The sequence below is a fragment of the Xiphophorus hellerii genome, chromosome 18, assembly GCF_003331165.1.
Source record: "Xiphophorus hellerii strain 12219 chromosome 18, Xiphophorus_hellerii-4.1, whole genome shotgun sequence".
NCBI classification, from domain to species: domain Eukaryota; kingdom Metazoa; phylum Chordata; class Actinopteri; order Cyprinodontiformes; family Poeciliidae; genus Xiphophorus; species Xiphophorus hellerii.
Window position 1 is genome coordinate 24,141,085 of NC_045689.1, and position 18,634 is coordinate 24,159,718.

General features: G+C 38.9%; 2 protein-coding genes across 3 annotated transcripts in view; one reads left to right on the top strand and one right to left on the bottom strand.

Annotated features, from left to right (window-relative positions):
• Window positions 1-502: 502 nt before the first annotated feature.
• Window positions 503-7,877, top strand: LOC116707919 (4F2 cell-surface antigen heavy chain). Of its 2 annotated transcripts, XM_032545621.1 has the most exons (10): window positions 503-857; window positions 2,026-2,146; window positions 2,267-2,643; window positions 4,453-4,608; window positions 4,691-4,779; window positions 4,856-4,933; window positions 5,014-5,069; window positions 5,152-5,344; window positions 6,772-6,879; window positions 7,060-7,877. In XM_032545621.1, exons 2-10 carry the CDS (start codon window positions 2,118-2,120, stop codon window positions 7,453-7,455), a joined length of 1,482 nt encoding a protein of 493 aa, XP_032401512.1. In that variant the 5' UTR covers window positions 503-857; window positions 2,026-2,117; the 3' UTR covers window positions 7,456-7,877. The 2 variants fall into 2 exon arrangements, with proteins under 2 accessions (XP_032401512.1, XP_032401513.1); XM_032545622.1 differs by lacking the exon at window positions 2,026-2,146.
• Window positions 7,878-8,739: 862 nt separating this feature from the next.
• The window catches only part of ptgir (prostaglandin I2 receptor), a 31,448-nt gene continuing 21,553 nt past the window's right edge, over window positions 8,740-18,634 (bottom strand). The window contains exon 3 of the mRNA XM_032545623.1: window positions 8,740-11,771. Coding sequence (XP_032401514.1) covers window positions 11,532-11,771 — 240 coding nt within the window. The 3' untranslated portion in view covers window positions 8,740-11,531. The remainder of the gene's footprint in view (window positions 11,772-18,634) is intronic.

Below are 18,634 nucleotides of genomic sequence, written 5' to 3' on the forward strand. Positions count from 1 at the left end.
AGGGGGGGTACACCCCAGACAGGTCGCCAGTCCATTACAAGGCAGAACATTGTCACACAGGATAAACAACCATCCACAAACACACACTTATACCTGAGTATAAGTAACTACTTAATGTACAGTAGCATTCATGTTGTTGGACTTGTCTTTGACTAATATTTAAATTGGTTTCATGTTCTGAAACACATAAGTGTAAGAGTAGCATGCAAAGAAAATAGGAAATCAGGAAGGGACCAAACACTTTTTCATACCGTTGTATATATTATTTTTTTTTATAAATAACCTTATTCGGATTATAAAACATCCACAATAAAAGCAAACTTGTGCAGCCAAGCCTTGCTTTAACACTCCCTGAAAGTAATGGTGTGTAATCGTCCCTCCTTGATGAAGAACTGTTCAATCATTAGGAGTCCAAAACCCGTCGTTGCCCACGGCGAGGCCAGCTACTAAACATTAACTACATATATAACTGCCTGGACTACATTGTGAAAGCTGAAAGCCAGATGGTGGAAAAAAGTTATTTTAAAAATCTGCTTTTTTTCCTAATTTTACCTCTAGAAAACATACCGTGCCCATTTAAAGCCATCTACAGGCTACGATGGTCTTCAAGGAGCTGACATGTTTAGCAGTCATGGGGGTTTCAGAATGTGTGGTAGTGGTGTGGGGGCGATTCACACCTCTGTATTAATTAACTGAGCAGAGTTTGTATTTGACAGTCTGTCCTCTTGCCAAACAAAATCCGTACAAGTCAGATCATAAAATAATTAGACTCCGACATTTTGCTATACCAGAAACACTGGTGGACAACAGAAAGCAGGAAGGTAAAGGAAACACTGGATCTTTCTGGAGGACAAACAGTGAGTATTGGTTGAGTTTTCCAGTGTAAGACAATATAGACCTCGTTGATGTTGAAGCTCACCAAAATTGTTAATATTTCCGAGTCTTGCAAGTGTGACATTTGAGATTAAATTTTCCTTCTGCTGAACTTAGACGCTGTTTTTAAAGACTAAGACTGAATAAGTCCAGCTTATGCTCTCAGGAAATGCCTGCAGATAACAATATGTGTATTTTTCTTATTAAGAAAGATATCCTATTATCCTAGTTTGTGGTATTTTCTGATTTATATTATTTGTGTTAGTACTGGCAAATATTTCTAAACTACCAGTCAGTTTTTTCCAGTAAAGTGGGTAAATTTTAGCAGAAATTAAGTTCAAAGGGAAGATAAATTGTCAATGAATAATTTCCAGTACACATTCATGTAAAATAACCAAAGATAACTTACTGGTGTCTGTTTTAAAAACAAGCTACTATATTGTATTTAGACCGAAGTAAAATTATTAATCCGATGCAATGATAAAACAAAAAGGTGGAAAATGAATAAAAACATACAAAGATGAAAAGCATACATTTTAACAACACAGGACTGTCCTTGGGAGGTGAAACGTTTTTGAAACTTTCGGCATGCATAGCAAAGAGGCGGAAAAGCTGACGCTCTTTATTGAATATTACAGTTATGCAAGTTTTGGAGCAACAGTCAACCACAATTACAGGTACATCTCAAAAACTGGAATAATGTGCAAAAGTACAATATCACCACAGGCTGGCAGTGACAGTCAGGTAGACAACTCTAAAGTAACCCGTCTTTCCCATAACTATGTGGGCCACAACACGGCTGTAACACATTTCTGACAGTTCTCAGAGAGTCTGGATGATTTTAAAACCATGCTATTCCACCTTTATTTACTTTCTATATTCATAAGCTTTGTTATATTTTAATTACTAGCTCTTTTAGCAAGCTTATATTATTTATATAATAGCACAGTTCTTTTTAATATGGAGATTTTTTATCAAATATACATTAATTGCATAAATTTTATTGTCTATATTTAAGTATTTGATATGAAGTTTGATTGATTTTTGTATTGGAAATTCCTCTTCTATTTTAAGCCTAAAAGATGAATACCTGACCTAAAAAGTGATATACATGAGACTCTGTTGTTGTCTTGGAAACATAAAATGTTGCAGGAAACCTACGTGGAAAACGTTCAGAGTGTTGCCATAATGGGCCAGCAGGACTGGTCTGAGTCACGTGACCAGCAACAAGCGAAAATAAGTAAATGAACTGCTTAAATCACCTGTGTAAAAGGTAGGAGCAGATCAAAGAAGCGTCATCGGGTTGATGTGACCAGAGGACGGGCAGCACTGTCTGTGACCTTTAATCACATTCAGTGATTTTTCTGCTGTTGTGTATTTTACTAACCTGCAGCCGGGTCCACATGCCTCTGAACGCGGGAGCAGAAGCCTGTTACGGCAGCGTGCCGGACGCCGGGCCGCCGGGTGGCGAGGGCGCCTCGGAGACAGCCCCTCTGCTCGCCCTGGAGCCGGCGCATCAGTGGCAGCCAATGAACAGGCAGCAGCTGGAGGCCGCCGCTGGAGGTCCGGGCTGGAGGGCCGTACGCCGTTACCTGGTGGTGCTGTTCTGGCTGGCATGGTTGACTGTGCTCGCTGTTGCCGTCGCCATCGTTGTCATAAGCCCGAAACCGGTTCCGACGACGCTGAAATGGTGGCAGAGGAGTCTGTTCTGCCAGGTCCAGCCAGAGCCGAGCCCGCACGGGCAAGACGAGAGGTCAGGGGGCATCAGCGGTAAGAATGAGAGGAAATTTGACAGCAAATATGTAATTTTGAAACATGTTAAATTATGAAAAAAATGACTCGGTAGAGTAGAAAAATTTTTTACACTTTTTTTATTCTAATTTACTGGATGAGAAGGTTTTTTAAATTATTTGTTTGTACAGTTTTATGTAGCAGCATTTTCACAAAATTGTTTAATCAAAAAATAAAAATTTAAATACCAATCTACTACTTCTGGAACAATGTCAAACCTTGAGATGTTCAGGGGGAAAAACAAAAGCCTCGTTAACTGTTGAGCATGGTTGTGGAGAGTTTGCTGTAGTTTTTCTCTCTGCACGTCTGCTGTGGCTGGTTTAGCTGCATTTTGACAGTTGTGAATCTGTCACTGACTGCATGGTCCCCTTATGCATTTGAGTTGCTTTTCTTTCTCTTTAAACAATATTGATCTCAAGATTTGCGTAAATGAATAAAAATCAGCCAAAGGACCTGTTTACAATTACCTATCCCCATAATCATCTGGTTTGATATTTGCTGAAAGTCACGTGGCAGTCTTTTCTTCTCTCTTTTTTTTTAAATGTATGACTGTTTTTGTGAGTAATTTTCTGTTTTGCGTCACAACTTTTCACACATTTCAATCTAAATTTAGGGCTATAAGCTGATCCATAGTTTGGGATTTCAATTGGCTGCATGGATTTCTAACTTACATGGAAAATCTTTGTCATTTTTAGGTCATTTTACTGCCTTTTAAAATGATATCTACAAATGTTACATACCTACTGTGAGCTGTGAATTATTCCCTTTCAGTCCATTGTTGGGAAATGCCACCCAATCATGTTCAGTCTTAATGCAGGCAAATTCCTATTGATCCAATATTTGAAACAAATCAATTATTTTATTTGAAGCACTTGTTCCACCATCTAGTGGTCAGAGTGAATGACATCATGTTGAAATTTTGCACCAACTTGTCTTTGAGATGAAATAACAAACCAACATAGAGGGTGGATTGTACATAAACCTATTTGATCAATTTCAAAATCCTGTTTAGCATTAGCAGAATCGATAATCTACATAACTGAGAAAATTGCTGTCTTTCCCAAGTAAGCCTAATATCAATTGCATCCTACCTAAGTTTCGTATTCTACTATGAGCTCAATGTTAAAAATTAGCAAGCTCTGCCTAATTTGGCATTTGATAGCTAAAACCCAGCATAATTATGTTTTATATAATTGTAAAAAAAAAAAAAATTCAAGTAAATTCCAGCAGAGCTGCGCTGTCAGATTGGATAACAAAGAAAATCTAAAACAAACTGGCTTAAAAAAAAGAACTGTTCAGTTAAGAATCGCATCCTAAATTAGTGAAATGCTAGTTGGGCCATGTGAGAACTGTGCAAAATGTCACAGTTCAGACATCTTGCAGAACCAAAGCATTGTTGTTTACAAAAGTGGGTCAAAGTTCAGTGACACGATGCAGGCTGATAAGGTCAACACACAGAAGATGATTAGTTCAAGATACTACTAAATGTGGAGTTTCTTTCCTCTACTTCAGCATTTTAGCTTTGGTTTGATACATAACATTTAAAATATTAAATGTTATAGAAAGTGTCTCTTTTTGCAGTGCACGAGGTGACTGTATCTTACACGATGGAAAAGATGACGCACAGCATGTTTTTGTTTTGGCTGAGGCTATTTATCTACCAACAATTCACAACAACTGCTAATGCTGACCCATCATTCAGATTGTAATGGTTCATGTAGACAGAAAAGTTGTTGTATTTAAAGAAATTAGTTACCCTCTGGTTAAACTTGAATATTTTCTCTGAAGCGGTGTGTGAGCGCCTTCCCTACCTCAAGTCTTTGGGAGTTGGAGCTCTAATCCTGCAGGGTGTGTTTCATAAAAAGGCAACTCCAGCTAACCTCACTGAGGCCCTGGAAACAAAGGCTCAGATCCAACATCTGCTTGCAGAGAGCAAGAAAGCAGGTAAGTAAAAGGTTTTGTAGTTCCATTTTTATTGGAGTTTTCCTGCATAAACACCAACATGTTTGGGAATTTGGTCTTTCAGATCTAAGGGTGGTGTTGAGCATATGTGAAGTGAATCTGATGGGACAGGAGGAGATGCCCGGAAACAAACCGTCGAACCGTTCAGCTACTGTACGAGTGAAAACGACGGTCATGAAACAGCTTGTCACACCAATGTGCTTATGAACAGGCATTTTCTTTTCCCCAGGATGCATTAAGGTTCTGGTTGGAGCAAGGTGTGGCCGGATTTGTCATCTGTGACTCTGATCCAGCATATTCGGCGGAGGTAAATACGCTACTGATGTCTTTAATCTTGGTGCAAGCGCTATTCTCATGAATTCATGTCTTTTGTATTAAACGTATCAGACTCTGCTGGAGTGGAGGAGAGTCTTTGAGGAATTTAGCACTCAGCAGGAGGAAAGGTGCAACTTACTGTCAGTTTTTTCTTTTCTTTTTGCATTGTAAGATGTGCAAATAAATATGCAAGTCTATGTTTTACTGCAGGGTTTTGTTGGTAGAACAGACCTCAGATGTTCTGCGCCCGCTGAATGCCTCGACTCAGAACCTTACGCTGGTAAATGTGGTCATGAGGTCCATCTTACCAAAGTCGGAGCAGCCTCTCTCTGCTGAGGAAGTAGCTGAAGCTGTAGAGACGCGGCTGCAAACACGACAGGAAGACATATGGACCAGCTGGACAGTAAGTTATTTTTATGCAAGCTTATTTAATCCAACTAGGTTTGTCTAGGTCAGTGGTTTCCAACTCCAGATCTTGAAAGTCCAATGACTTTTACATTATTCCCCTCCACAATATCTGGATGAAACGAATAACTTCCTACCGGGACTTTGGAGAATTACAGATTCTCCAGACTCATTAAAGGATGAGTCGAAAAGTTGCCGAACAATGTCTTTCAAGGTCTAGGGTTAATCCCCCACTTTAGAAATTTGTGTGTTTTTTAAATAACTTAAGTGTACAGAAGGGATTTTATAAAACTTTTAAAATCTGCTTGGATGTATGATTCTTTTTTGTGGCATGTTCAGTTCTATAGGAAACCAGCGAAAGGACTTTAGAACTGGGTGACAGGAACTGATTTGTTCTTAAATGGCTTTGTGGTCGTCTGATGACATTGTAACATAGAGCTGTGCATCATCTGCATATTTATGGTAACTAATCTTATACGTGTATAGTCTTATTATGTAGATACTAAATAGGAGGAGCACCTAGATGGTGTTTGGCCTTTTTTAAGGCAAGAGCTGAAATGTAGCTTATTCATTGAAGGGCAAATTTTTTAACATGGTAATATAAAATAGCTATATTTAAGGATGCTGGAAGATTTGAGTTATTTACTTGCAACTTTGGTATTTCCTTTCATTTCAAGCCTTGATGCTAGGACAATGTTATAACAACTTTATATCAGGTCCTGCAAAAATGCAAAATGTCCCCTTTTAAACTGGGGACATTTAAAAGGGCTTCACTTTTTTGAATGAAGCAAGTTTTGACTTTGTTCTGGTTTTATAGATCCAGATACATCCCCTTTAATTTCTGTTCCCGTCTCTCACAGGACTATGCTCCCCTTTTAAAATGCAAATTTATTTGCACTCACACAAGACTTTAAAACTGAAATCTGGAAAGAAATTTAGTTGCCATATGTTTTTATTTCCACAAAGACTGGTTCCTAAAGTACTTGTCATATATTTATATATTTTATATATTTTCCTTGCTGTTAGGTTGCTTTTGTTTTTTTACAAGTATCAGAATTTCCTGGTAATAAATGCATTCATCCTCTTTTCAAAAGTTTTTCTTCTTCTTTTTAAAACTTGAAAACAGAAATAAAATTGTGTCTTAGAAAATAACATTTCTCATAGTAGATATTTTTTAAAATCTTTTTATTTTCTTTTAGAAGGGTATCTAACATTTTCATCTTTAAATAAGGTTTCTTTAGCTGGAGTGATGGCAAAATTGACTCTTGGACTTGTAAAGATTGCAGACCCCTGCCATATGAGATGAACAAAAAATGCAACCCCTTAAATCTGGTTGTAAATTATGTTTGGAAAACTTAGATTGCTCCCAACTCATTTTAATTGTGGTGTTGACTGTCTTCCAGTAATATTTTGTAACATCTGCAGGTTGGAGGTGAGGTGCCTGTTGAGCTGAAGAGGTTATTCCTGGTGCTGATGATGACTCTGCCAGGCTCACCTGCTTTCAGATACTGGGAAGAGATCGACCACACATGGGTAAAATCTTAGCAGTCCAGACGTTGTCGGATTTAAAACCCAAAAGGCTCATGTAAACAAATGAACCGCTATTTCCCCACAGAGTAAATGTGTGACTAGATTTCTTAAGGATTATTCTCACTATTTGCTGTCTACTGTTTTTTAAAAATGTATTTCATTCCTGTGCCCTGCACCTTTTAGGACAAAGAGTCAAAGCACTCGGAAGCTGCTCTCTTCTCCACTCTCAGCCACTCCAAGTCCAGAGAAGAAGCTCTCATCTACGGCACTTTGATGCTCCTCCCCTTCAACGCCACCTACAACTTTTCCTCGCGTTCGTTTTCCAACTCCTCCGTTTCACCTCGTCCCTTCCTGGCCTTCCTGCGCTCCTGGGGTTGCGTGCAGTTCCTCGTTCTGCTCAACACGTGGCCCGAGCCGCTCTCCCTGGATCCGGCCTGGGCTCCCGGTCTGCCTGAAAAGGGCGTGTTTGTGGCCAGCACAGGAATGAACCACATGGGTTCAACGTATCTGCACTCTCTCCAACTGCAGCCTTACGAAGCCATCGTCATCAAGCTGTTTAACCCGGGAGGCTACTCGTAGAGATTCAGCTGTGTTGATTTAATTATCAGGATATGTTGTCATAGTAGCAGGATTTTAAACATCTGGCACATGTGCTGTGAATACCTGCTACATTTAAGCGTCAAGCTTTCTGTGCTTCTCCAAGTTTAATCTGTTGGATGATGATTTAGTCACAGAAAATGGTCTGCAGAGTTAAGTAGAAGTTAATCATTTATTGCAGTTCAGATACTTGGGGTATTTGTACAGGTACAGTGCACAGTCTGCATTACTGTAGAACAAAAGAACGTTTTGGAAATAAAACAAACAAATGTCTCTTGGTTATTTCACTCAGATAGTTTAAACATAAATCAAGAGCCACATCCTCCTTATGCAGCTAAAGTATTTTTGCTTCAAGCCCTTCATGTGACGTTTGTTCACCAAATAAATTTGTGGTAATTTGCCAACTTTTTTCTTTCTAACAGTTTTGTCTGTAGAAAGCAACATGCAGTACCTTGGACAAATATTCATACTCCTTTAATTCAGTTTGAGATTCAACCATAAACTTGGTTGAACCGAAAGAAAAAAATCTGAACTTTATTTTTTAATCTGAAAATTGTTGTACTGTTTCAGCCTTCCTGGCCCTGCTGAAGAATGGTGCTGCCATCACCATGTCACCCTGGGAATATGTTCCCAGGCATTTCAAAATCCCAAATTTTGAAATATTGTACAGGTTTTTTGCAGCTATTTTATAATTATGTGATGCTTTAGTCTTTTACACACAGATTGAACAAAATGCACTGCAGTTTGTGGTTATGATGTAGAAAGTACAATAAGTACGAACACATTTTGCAGTGGACAGTATTATAGATGAGACCCTCTCACTTTCTTCAGTTTTAGTTTTTGATTACCACTAGGTGGTGCTACAGCTTTACTCACAGCTCCCTGGGCTGCATTACAACTCAATACATTTAAATGAGATGCTATCAACTTTTTTCTTTTTTTGGCTCTGTTACACCTCGGTGGAGTTTTGGAAAAGTTGGCATCAGTCAACATATGAAGTGTTTGCCGTTTTGCTTTCTAAGAATTCCTGAAGACATCACTGCCCTTGTCAAATAAGCGTAAAGTTGTACTTGGGTTGAAATAGTATATTGCTTTACAGCTCTTATAAATCTGTAAACATAAAAATGCTTCTTGCAATACTGCGACATTCCCAGTACTCTCAAAGACAAACTCAGCATCACGTTCTAAATGTAAATGATTTCTGCTGAAAATGCCACTGACTCTAATTTTCATGCTTATACCTCTTGCTAAAGAAGATCTCACACATTTTTATTTATGGTGGAAATATTTTATTGGATTGCTCCATTTTTACAGCTCAAATAACTACTTACACTTCACAAAGAAAATGTGCAGGAAGAAACGTGTACAAATTGCACTGGTCATGCATATAAACAAAAGGTGACTGCATACAGTAAAATGTAAAAAAATAAAATAACATAACACTTCACCATGCCTGTTGCATTCCATCAAAAATAGATGATCTTATAACAAAGAGCACAGTGACTGACCTTAAATAAAAAATAGTCATCATAAATCTACAGTTTACTCTCACAGTGCACGTTGAAGCAGCAGACGTTTCCAAAAGCGGAAAGCTTTCACACAGATCACTCTAGGTAGCTTTGAAATCAGCGACAGAGAGATGGAAAAGTGAAATCATGTGCATTTAATACAATAATTATATGGGTTAAACTACAGTGATAAAATGTCATCTTGGGGCATCTTTCTACTTTACTGTGGGTCTAAAGAAATACTTGAATGTTGTTAAAACAAAAGACTGTAGATTACATTAAAGGAATACTACGATGTTTGTTTGGTTTGGTTTTAATCTTACATTCAGTAAAGCTAGAAAATTAAACGCAGCAGCATAATTTATTTAATATACCTGCTCAAGAAACTCGAGGCACAACTATGGATCTATGCAAGCACACACTTACACTTAAGGGCAATTTAGTACATTCAGTTAGCTTAAGGTCTGACCAAACCATCAAGTGGACATGCAAACTCTGCACATGGTTTAAACCCAGGACCTTCAGGCAACAGATTCAAACATAATACATCGGATTTTCTTTAACTTTTCTTACTACAATCATTTGCTGCAGGTGGAACAGTGTTTACTAAAATACCAACAAATTTTCACTTGTTTTTAAAAAGAATTAACCAATACTTTAAGAAAACTTGTCAGTTTGGCATTCAGGACTTTGTTTTTCAAAATCCAGTCTAAAATTAGGCATAAGGCTTTACACCTCATGACATTCACAAGAGAAATTCTACAAGCCTGCAGACTTATCTTTAAGAGGATGTGCACATTTGACTAATTTAGCCTGAGAGGCTACAGTTTTACTGCAGAGACTCTGTAAAGTCGAAAAGGCCAGATGAAGTGAGGCAAAAGTGTACTGGTCATTGTCAGGAAATGGCTACCAGGCGTCAACTTGTCAACACCTGCTATTACAAAACATTAAAACAGGAAGTGAAAATACTAACATGACTAAAAACAGGACAGGATTGGTTAGGGGCCGGTGTCTAAGAGGGGACACATGTAGAGTGTACTGTATTTCCTGAGATGGACAATGTTTTAGTAGGAGTCAGAGCTTGATTTACTGACATTGTTTGATAATTGTTTGATAGCATGTTATTGAACTTGAACATGATCATATTTGATTAACTTATATTGCCATGAATATGGCTGTGCACAACTGGACCAGCTTGGTTTCCTGAAAATCTGACAGCAAATTAGAATGGAAGAGCATCTTCCGATGTCACCCAGGTCATATATCCATCAAAATGACAAAGTTGAATAATTTACAGAAATTCTAATGGGAAAAAACCCCCACATTTTTTTACATTAAATAACTATTTTAGCCATTGTTAGTCAGTCATTTAAAAACAATTGAAGTTTTGAAACGGTAAAGATTTCTTTCACACGCACAAATAATGACACTGAAGGAAGTCCAATGAACACACCTTTTGAGATGAACACAACGATGATTACACAGGATTTTATAGAACTTTTACGATACATGGAGCAGAGACATTCAATAAACATTTAGATCAGCAAGTCGGTGTTTCGTCACCTCTGTCGTGATCAAAACTTGGAAGAAGTAAATCTACTGATCACGTATCTGTAAACAGCACAAGTCCCACCTGAACCTCCAGAAAAATAAAATGAACACTTGACTCCATATCGTTACCACAGCCTACACTGATATCAATATTGAACAAGAAGCATATATGAAATAAAGTAGTTTTGCTCTAAACTGCCCGTTGTGATTCCTTTAGACAGAAAATGTTTTACAAACTGGATGTGGCTGCTCTCCATCATAACTAGGGTGATACTAGTATGTATTTAACATAATTTGAATCTACCTACATGGCTGGATTCATTTCATCATATATTTCTGGATACGAGTTGATGTGTAGTGAGATGGAGCATCGAAAACAAACCGAATCGAGCAGAATTTGATATGAAGTAAAGCAGGCGAACAAAAGCAACTTCGGTCTGTGGTTTGGTATTATGGCTTCTCTGCACTCGAGTTTGTTGCACACGTTCTCAATCGTACTGTACAAGTCCCCACCAGTTTCTACACACAACTCATTTTAATTAGACATGCTTATCTGAAGTCACCTGTCCCTGACGATGGCTGCAGTATGACGTCAAATGCTTCAAGTGAACAGTAGAGGTCAAAAGTTTCACTGTGTGTGTGTGTGTTCAGAAAATAGTTGTGAGGAAAGTGATAGCATACAGTAATGCATGTTAAATATCCACAACAGTTTATCAGAGTGCATATTTGGTCACTCTGATCGAAGCAGTTGGGCTTCGGTTTATGGCACGGCTCCTTTTGCGGTGTTGAGGTGGAATGACGGTGACAGACACAATCAGAGAATCATCTGTCTCTGAATACAAGCTGTACATTCAAGATCCCTCTCACTCCAGAGGTCTGTTAAACCGTCCTTCGGACCAGGCAGTCTCTCCGCCTGGACTACTTCATCCTTCCCTGCTAACGAGTTTGCTCTGGGTTGTGGTAGAGAGTCAGTTTTGTCAGTAAGTGCAGCTTCTGTGTTCACGGGTTGCGGTGTATGGAGTGGTCGAGTGGGAAAGACAAGGCGCAGTGATCCGTCGACTTCATGTCGCCTTTGCCGAACCGGCAGGACAGCAGGGAGCAGAGGTGACGAAACACCGACTTGCGGAAAATGATGAAGACCCAAGGATCCATGATGGCGTTTAAAGAGTAAAAGCGGAACGCTCTGAAGTTTTCGCTGTCTCCAGAGAACGGCTTAACGGCATTCATAAAGCCGGCAATCTGAGGAGGAGAGAAGGTTATGATTAGACACAGAATTTACTTTTCATGGGTAAAAATAAAAAGATAGATATAAAACATAAATGTTTTTTTTTTTTGTTTTTTTTTTGACGACCTGCTGCTTTGGTCTCTTCTGTATGTAACCTAAACTATCAGAAATATGCAAACACCTAAGAATCAAGATGATTCACGCACACATAATGACTCCTTAAAGGTTTTTCCATCAGTAATGGATGAAGCAGAAGGCCCTGCAAACGACTCTTATTTAAAATCAGCTAATGCATGTCTGCTGAATAGATTTGCTTCCTTGTGTTGCTTTCCCCACTTTGCTGTTGATTTTAAAGACTGTTTCCATCAGTGGGAGGACAACTGAAACCGACAGTCAGGTTTTTCTCCAATGTACAAAAGGTCAACTCAAGGAAATGGCTTCTGATAGTCGAACTTCTTTACTGAAAACTCTCCTTTAATGTCTGCCTCACAATGAAGAGCGCTGCCGGCTTCTCAGATTATTTAGCCACAACAAAGGTTGTCACATTTTCACACACTGCAGCCAAACATCCCCAGGCAGGTTTTGTTTTACCACAACTGTGCTAGTTGTTTCTTAGCAGACAAAACATTTCATCTGCAAAACAACAGCTGAAGAGACTGATGACCTGCCTGCCGAATAAACGATCATTTAATTCAAAAATCAATGTGTTTTTGGATCAGGAGAGTAAAATTGAAAAGGCGCGACCGTGTGAGAACTTGCTTCCGCCTGTTTGTCTAGCATGGGAATCGTTTTTTTGTTTCGCAGGAGATGGTGATATCTGTCTTTTTCAGTAAATATCGATTACCTGACCATCTGAGGCTAAATAATCTAGATTATAATTTAATTAGTAAATGCTTTATGTATGTAATGTAATCGAAGTAAAAACACAGCTGTTCTGTGAACAAAAAGCATCACAGAGAACCAAGTAGAAGCATAGAGAAAGCTTTGGTGAAGGTTTTTTTTTTGCTTTTTTTTATTAACTTTTCTTGGCTTTCATGGCCTTTACTTGATAGTGAAACGACAGGAAAGAGGGTTTTGAGAGCGGGGGGAAGACATGCGACCGAAAGGTCAACAGGACGGGACTCAAACTCGTGACGGTCAAGTGTTCGACACGGTATGAAAACTTTTACGATGCATCTAGGCTGTTGATTGTTTTGCAGTTTTCTCACGTTTCAATTTTAAAAAAATGCAACAATGTTGTTTGCAGAAGCTGATGTGTCTGTAACAAATACAGTGCAGCATTTCCTGCACTGTAGCGAGATACAGTGCAGGCTTCACGCTGTGGTTTATCTAACTCAGACGCCACAAAGCGCTATCAAATATCAGCAGGCGGCTCTCTAATAAATACACATTGTGAGAATTCTGTTTTGCAACCACAAACTGACCCGAATGTGAACAATCATGACTTGGCTACGAGGTTTTCTTTTGTACAGACATTTGAAGTTTGACAGACTGTAGACAGGCGGCCCAGACAGAAGAGGCAGCAGCTGGCTGCTGAATCACCGTGGGCAGAGAGAGAGAGACGCAGCAGCTGGCCCAGGAAGCTCGCCACCTTGCTTCTCTCCTCCATCAACAATTTTCCATTTTCTTCATGAAATATCCAACAAACAGTAGCCTAATTAATGACCTGTGCTGATTGAGAGCCCTTGTGCCTTGGTGTAAATGTTGTGTTTGTTGCTAGGGCCTGGATTGAAATCTAATAAGCTCAGGACAATGTGCGAGGGGCCAAATGAGCGAGTCCAGACGGAGGACAAACTACCGGAGGGACGAGACGCAGACCTGACTGTGTTCGCCACCCCGCAGTTTCACACAGAGGGGATCGTTTGCATTGACCCGTGGAGACACCTGCAGGAGATCAGGCCGGATTTAAGCTGCGTGGATTGAATTAAAATGACCATCGTGCAGGAGGAATGGCGCTTGAAGCCTTTTTACTGTCGGTTTGTGAGCGGGATTGCTCACGCAGCATTTAAATCTCAAAAATGACTTTAGAGCAAGTAGAACTTGGTTCAGTTTAGATGTAATTTCTTTTGTATGTTCATCTAAAACTCCATCTGGAATCAAAGCTTTGGTTCATTCAGTCTTCTTGGCCACAACCTCAGATTAAAAGCAAGAGCGTTCGCTGTACAGGGTGGAACAACCCAAATGTCCAGATGTTGTTGATTTGCTTTTAGTACATATTACTCTGGAAGTTTTCTAGTTGCAAAACCAATATTGCATCAGAGCCATTACCTAACACACTTGAGAGATGAAGTATGAGTGAGAGCAGCACAACAAGAATCCATTTTAAATTAAGTACAAGGAAAACTGTGATAAACAAGCCAAGTTAGCATCTCCCAGTTTTACCTGAAGCCTCTTGCATTTGCCACTATGAATTTTATGAGCTTTAGCCATCCAGGAAGTTACATTGTAATCAAATGTGTGTTCTTCCATTTGCAAGTTTCAGATTCATAAAAGTGCTGTCAAATTGGGCTGTCTGTTATCGATAAAGGTGCATGCACATTAAAGTAGCTCCTGCAGCTTCAAGAAAATTTATGTAACTTACCGCTTAAAAATGTGAAATAAAAGACTGAATGCAAGAAAGCATAAATCTAGCACATTTAAATTGAGACATTCAATAAAGTAGTTCACTTTTTCAATTTTTAATATCATTTATCCTGAGGGCCAAAGTCAATTCTGATAAAGAACTCAACAAAGAAACTCAGAATAAAATTCAACAAATTGGCTCCTATTCATTTTTTATTTTTTATTTTTCTACAATCAACAATTTAAGTTTTACATTATTTTGATGTACAATTACAAACTGAGTGGTGCGTATTTTTTAAGTTGGAAAGCAGAAGGTGCATGTCTTTCCAATTCTTACGTTATGAACATGAGTGCCTTCGCATTCAGCCTCCTGGAACACACCAGACGGGCAAAGCAATATTCCCTACGATGCTTGAAACTGGTAGAAATACAAAGTAAAAGCTGTAAAACAAAATCTGCATCATTTCCACCCCCGACTGTTGCACACATTTGTGTTGCTCTTTAACATAAAGGCCAGATAGAACGTAGTTTGGTTTGTGGTTGTAGAGAAGTGCAATAAATGGTGTCTGTACTTAGACGGTTTCAATCCCTCTTCCTCATTGTCATCAGATACAAAAGTTCACTTTAATTCATGAGGCATCGAAGGGAAGCGAGAAGTGGAAGTAGATGCCACTTTGTTTCACAAAGAAATGATTAAAAATCAAATAACCTTTTCCTATAAAAGATAATCAATGTACCAATAGGTCAGAGGTGTTTCACTCCTCAAAAATATAATCATTCTGTAAATTACTTTCTAGACAGAAAACAGGTCAAGAAAAACCTGTTAAATAAAGTTATCACAGCAGTAAAGTCGTTGATTTAACCAACCAGCTAGTTATCATGTCACTCTGGGTTAGCATCTGCGGTTTGTCACATAAATAATCCAAGCAGATTAAAATCATTAATCATTGTGAAAGTGTGGCTGAATAACTGATCTAGCGCCTATAGATTGGTAAATTATGTAAAATACAAAATGAAAGCCTTTCAGAAAAGTTGTTTTTCTGGCTGCTTGCTGAGAACTAATCTGTACCAGATTTGCTTTGAGTGCTGCTGTGAGATCCTACAGGCTCTCCCTTCAAAGATGACTGAGAGCTATGTGTCTGTGTGCAACTATTTCCAAAAAAACCCAAACTTTTCCGCAAGATATATGAGGTTGTTTTAAGTCAACAATTCCTTAATATTGCCACAAAAAAAAAAAATAAAAAAAGGACCCCGTAGTTCCACTGGCAGATTATTTCACTGATAACAAGAGAAAAATGTATCGTTATAAATGAAATAATCTGCCAGTGGAACTAGTCCTTTTTAAAAACAAGCTCCTACCTCTTGCTGGAAGGTTACTTGCAAATTAGTTTTGTCTTATTTTACATGCACTAAAAACCAAAAGTGCCAGGTAAGATTTTGTGTTTGTGCAGTGAAGAGGAAGGAGTAAAGTCAAGTGATGGGATAATTTACAGCAGCAGAGTAAAAAGGTTAAAAAGACATGTTTTATATAAATCCTTTACTGACGAAGGCATGACGCAAAAATTTGATTAAGACTTTAAAAAAAAACCCGCCTCTGATAACATCAGAGAAATGAAATATCTTAGGAACAATAGCGAGCAATCCCTTAACAGCCTTGGCTTCTGATCAAGAAGCTGCTCTGGTTCAGCGATTTGTTATTTCCACACAAAGTTATCGTCCCGCCTAATTCATCACGCAGCCTTGCCAAAAACATTTCAAACACGCGGCCGCCCCCTCGTCCCCGCTCTGCGTTTACCAACCCGGCTCTGGCTTGTGCTCCTGCATGCCACCCTGCCTCTTATGGTGCTCTCGGCGGACTTTGAGCCCCCACGGAGAGGGGAAACAAATCACGAGCCGCTCTCTTTCTGCGGGCTGTGGGGCCGAGACTGATGACATGTCAGGATCTCCTTAAACAGGAGCATGATAATGTATCACTGGGTGCTTAGAGAGCAGAGCAGAAGCAGAAAAGAAACGGGGGGGCATGAAGGTGCACTTTAAATGTTCCTATTATGAACATGCTTAAGGATATATTAGGCCTGCAAAAGCAAACGTGTTCATACACACACTATGTAAACAGTTCATAGTTGCAAACCTTCTGCAAGCTTTTTGTATGTAAAGGCCTCGGAGTTAAAGGAAGCAGAACCAATGATGCAGTTACAGCACGATGCAAAAGTATTAATTTTTCACCCAACATTGTCTCGTATTTAGCTCTGGAAAGAATGAAGAGCCCACTGCCCATTTTCATTTTTTAAAGTATATAAAGTATAACTTCACAAGATGCTCAACATTCCTCAATTTAATTTTTTATTTTTCGCATCAGATTTCTCCTAAAAATACTACTTCATTTTCATATTATTATGACTTTATTCTCGGATTATTTTGAGTTAACTGAAAACCTCCTGGTTATCGAAAACCTCCTGGTTCTTCCACCAAATATTGACTTCTGAACTCTTCCTGAGTTAAAACATTAGTGTTGTTTTATCTAAATAAATTTAAACTTGTTTTCTTTGCATCATTTGAGGTCTGAAAGCACGGCATCGTTTTTTATTATTTTGACCATTTCTCATTTTCTGCAAGTAAATACTACATTTTTGCTTAGAATTTCAGAGACATGTTGTCAGTAGTTTGTAGAATAAAAGAGCAAAGTTCATTTTACTCAAACATAAACCTCTGAGTGGTAAAATCAGAGAAGCTGATCATTTTCAGTGGTCTCTTAATTTTTTTCCAGAGCTCTATATTTAGCTTCATTTATCTTCCAGCAGCTTCCCTGTCCCTGCTGAGGAAACGCATTCACACAGCATGATGCAGCCACCACCGTTTTAACAGTAGGCCTGGTTCATAGGACTTGTTTACCACAACACATATGGTTCTGTAAGTTGCCACCTTGGATGCCTCTCAGGTTAATTACTGATATTTTCTCATAACTGCTTTAAAATTCTTCACAACTGCCGTTTTCCTTGGTTCTCATGTTGCCGTTTATTCGATATATTCTCAAAAGAATCCCTGAGCCCTCACTTTATTTACATACTTGTTAGGGTTAATGGGGCAGAATACAAAGGCATGTCATACTTTTCTGAGTTTTTTTTGTCAGAAAAATAAATAATGAAATACGTTGATTGTTGGTCATAGCACAACAGAATATAAAAGAAATGTTGTAGGAGCATGAATGCTTTTGCGAGGTGCTGTGTGTTAATGACCACAAAGTTGGTTTAGGCTCTTTACAGAGAATGAAAACCAGGGAATTTGTCGTAGCTTTATCACTAATCTATTTGCAGAATTCACTCTTCAAGCCAAACTGGTTATTAAGGCAAACATTTCCCTAACTTCCTAAACCATTTTGCCTGGTGTAAATGAGCACATCCTGTCAGAGACACTCAAGACGCAGATAACATGCATGCTTGAGGAAACAGACCCCATAATGGATGTCAACATTTTGCGACTCATTATTTTCCATCCACCAGTCCTGGTGGACTCTTCCTACCCATCTCTCTCTCTCGCTCACTCTTTTACACTCTCCCTGATTCGATTGCAGTGCCGCATCATTACACGTGGCAGGGTGCAGACAGCTGACCCGCCAGAGACAATGGAGAGAAATACTCAGCATCTGAAGAAGTCCCATATCTCTGGAGACATGTTTAATGCGCTTTGTAGTGAGATTAAGGAGTAAACTCTTACAAAGGTGATAAATGGGTCGATAAAGCCTAGTTAAGTAGATTTATGGTGCAGTTTCAGTGCCAAAAATTAAGACTATTGTGAATTCAGTAGGGGCAAACAAATCCAATGCTACTGTTAGCTTATTCGTGCTAATGGGCAGCAGAAACATGTTGTATATTGAAATAGAGACTGCATTAAACAAATGTGGGACAAAAACCTTCCTTCAACATGTGTTCAGGGAAAAATGTAGCAGACAGACAATGTGTCTGACTTCACAGAGAGCTTTTAAGAGCTTCAAAAAAAAAATAAAACGGAGGCGTTTTCTTTTCTTTCGGCCCGTCAGCAGCCCTCGTCCTTTCAGCTGCTCATCATGCACGGAGCTTTTGCTGCTGAACATCATACAGACTAGCCACGCCACCAGTTTATCATCACCTCAGCTGAAGTACTTTCATGCATGCATTCATCTTTGAATTTTGAGAAAACGTGAAGCTTTTTAAAAAAATTTTTTTAAAGTCATTTGACAGTAAAGCAAAGGCTAAAGTTCTCCAGAACATCAACCTGGACTGCAGCCACTCACACACAGTAGTGTGGGGAAATAAGTGTTGTCTTTTGTTAAGTTTAA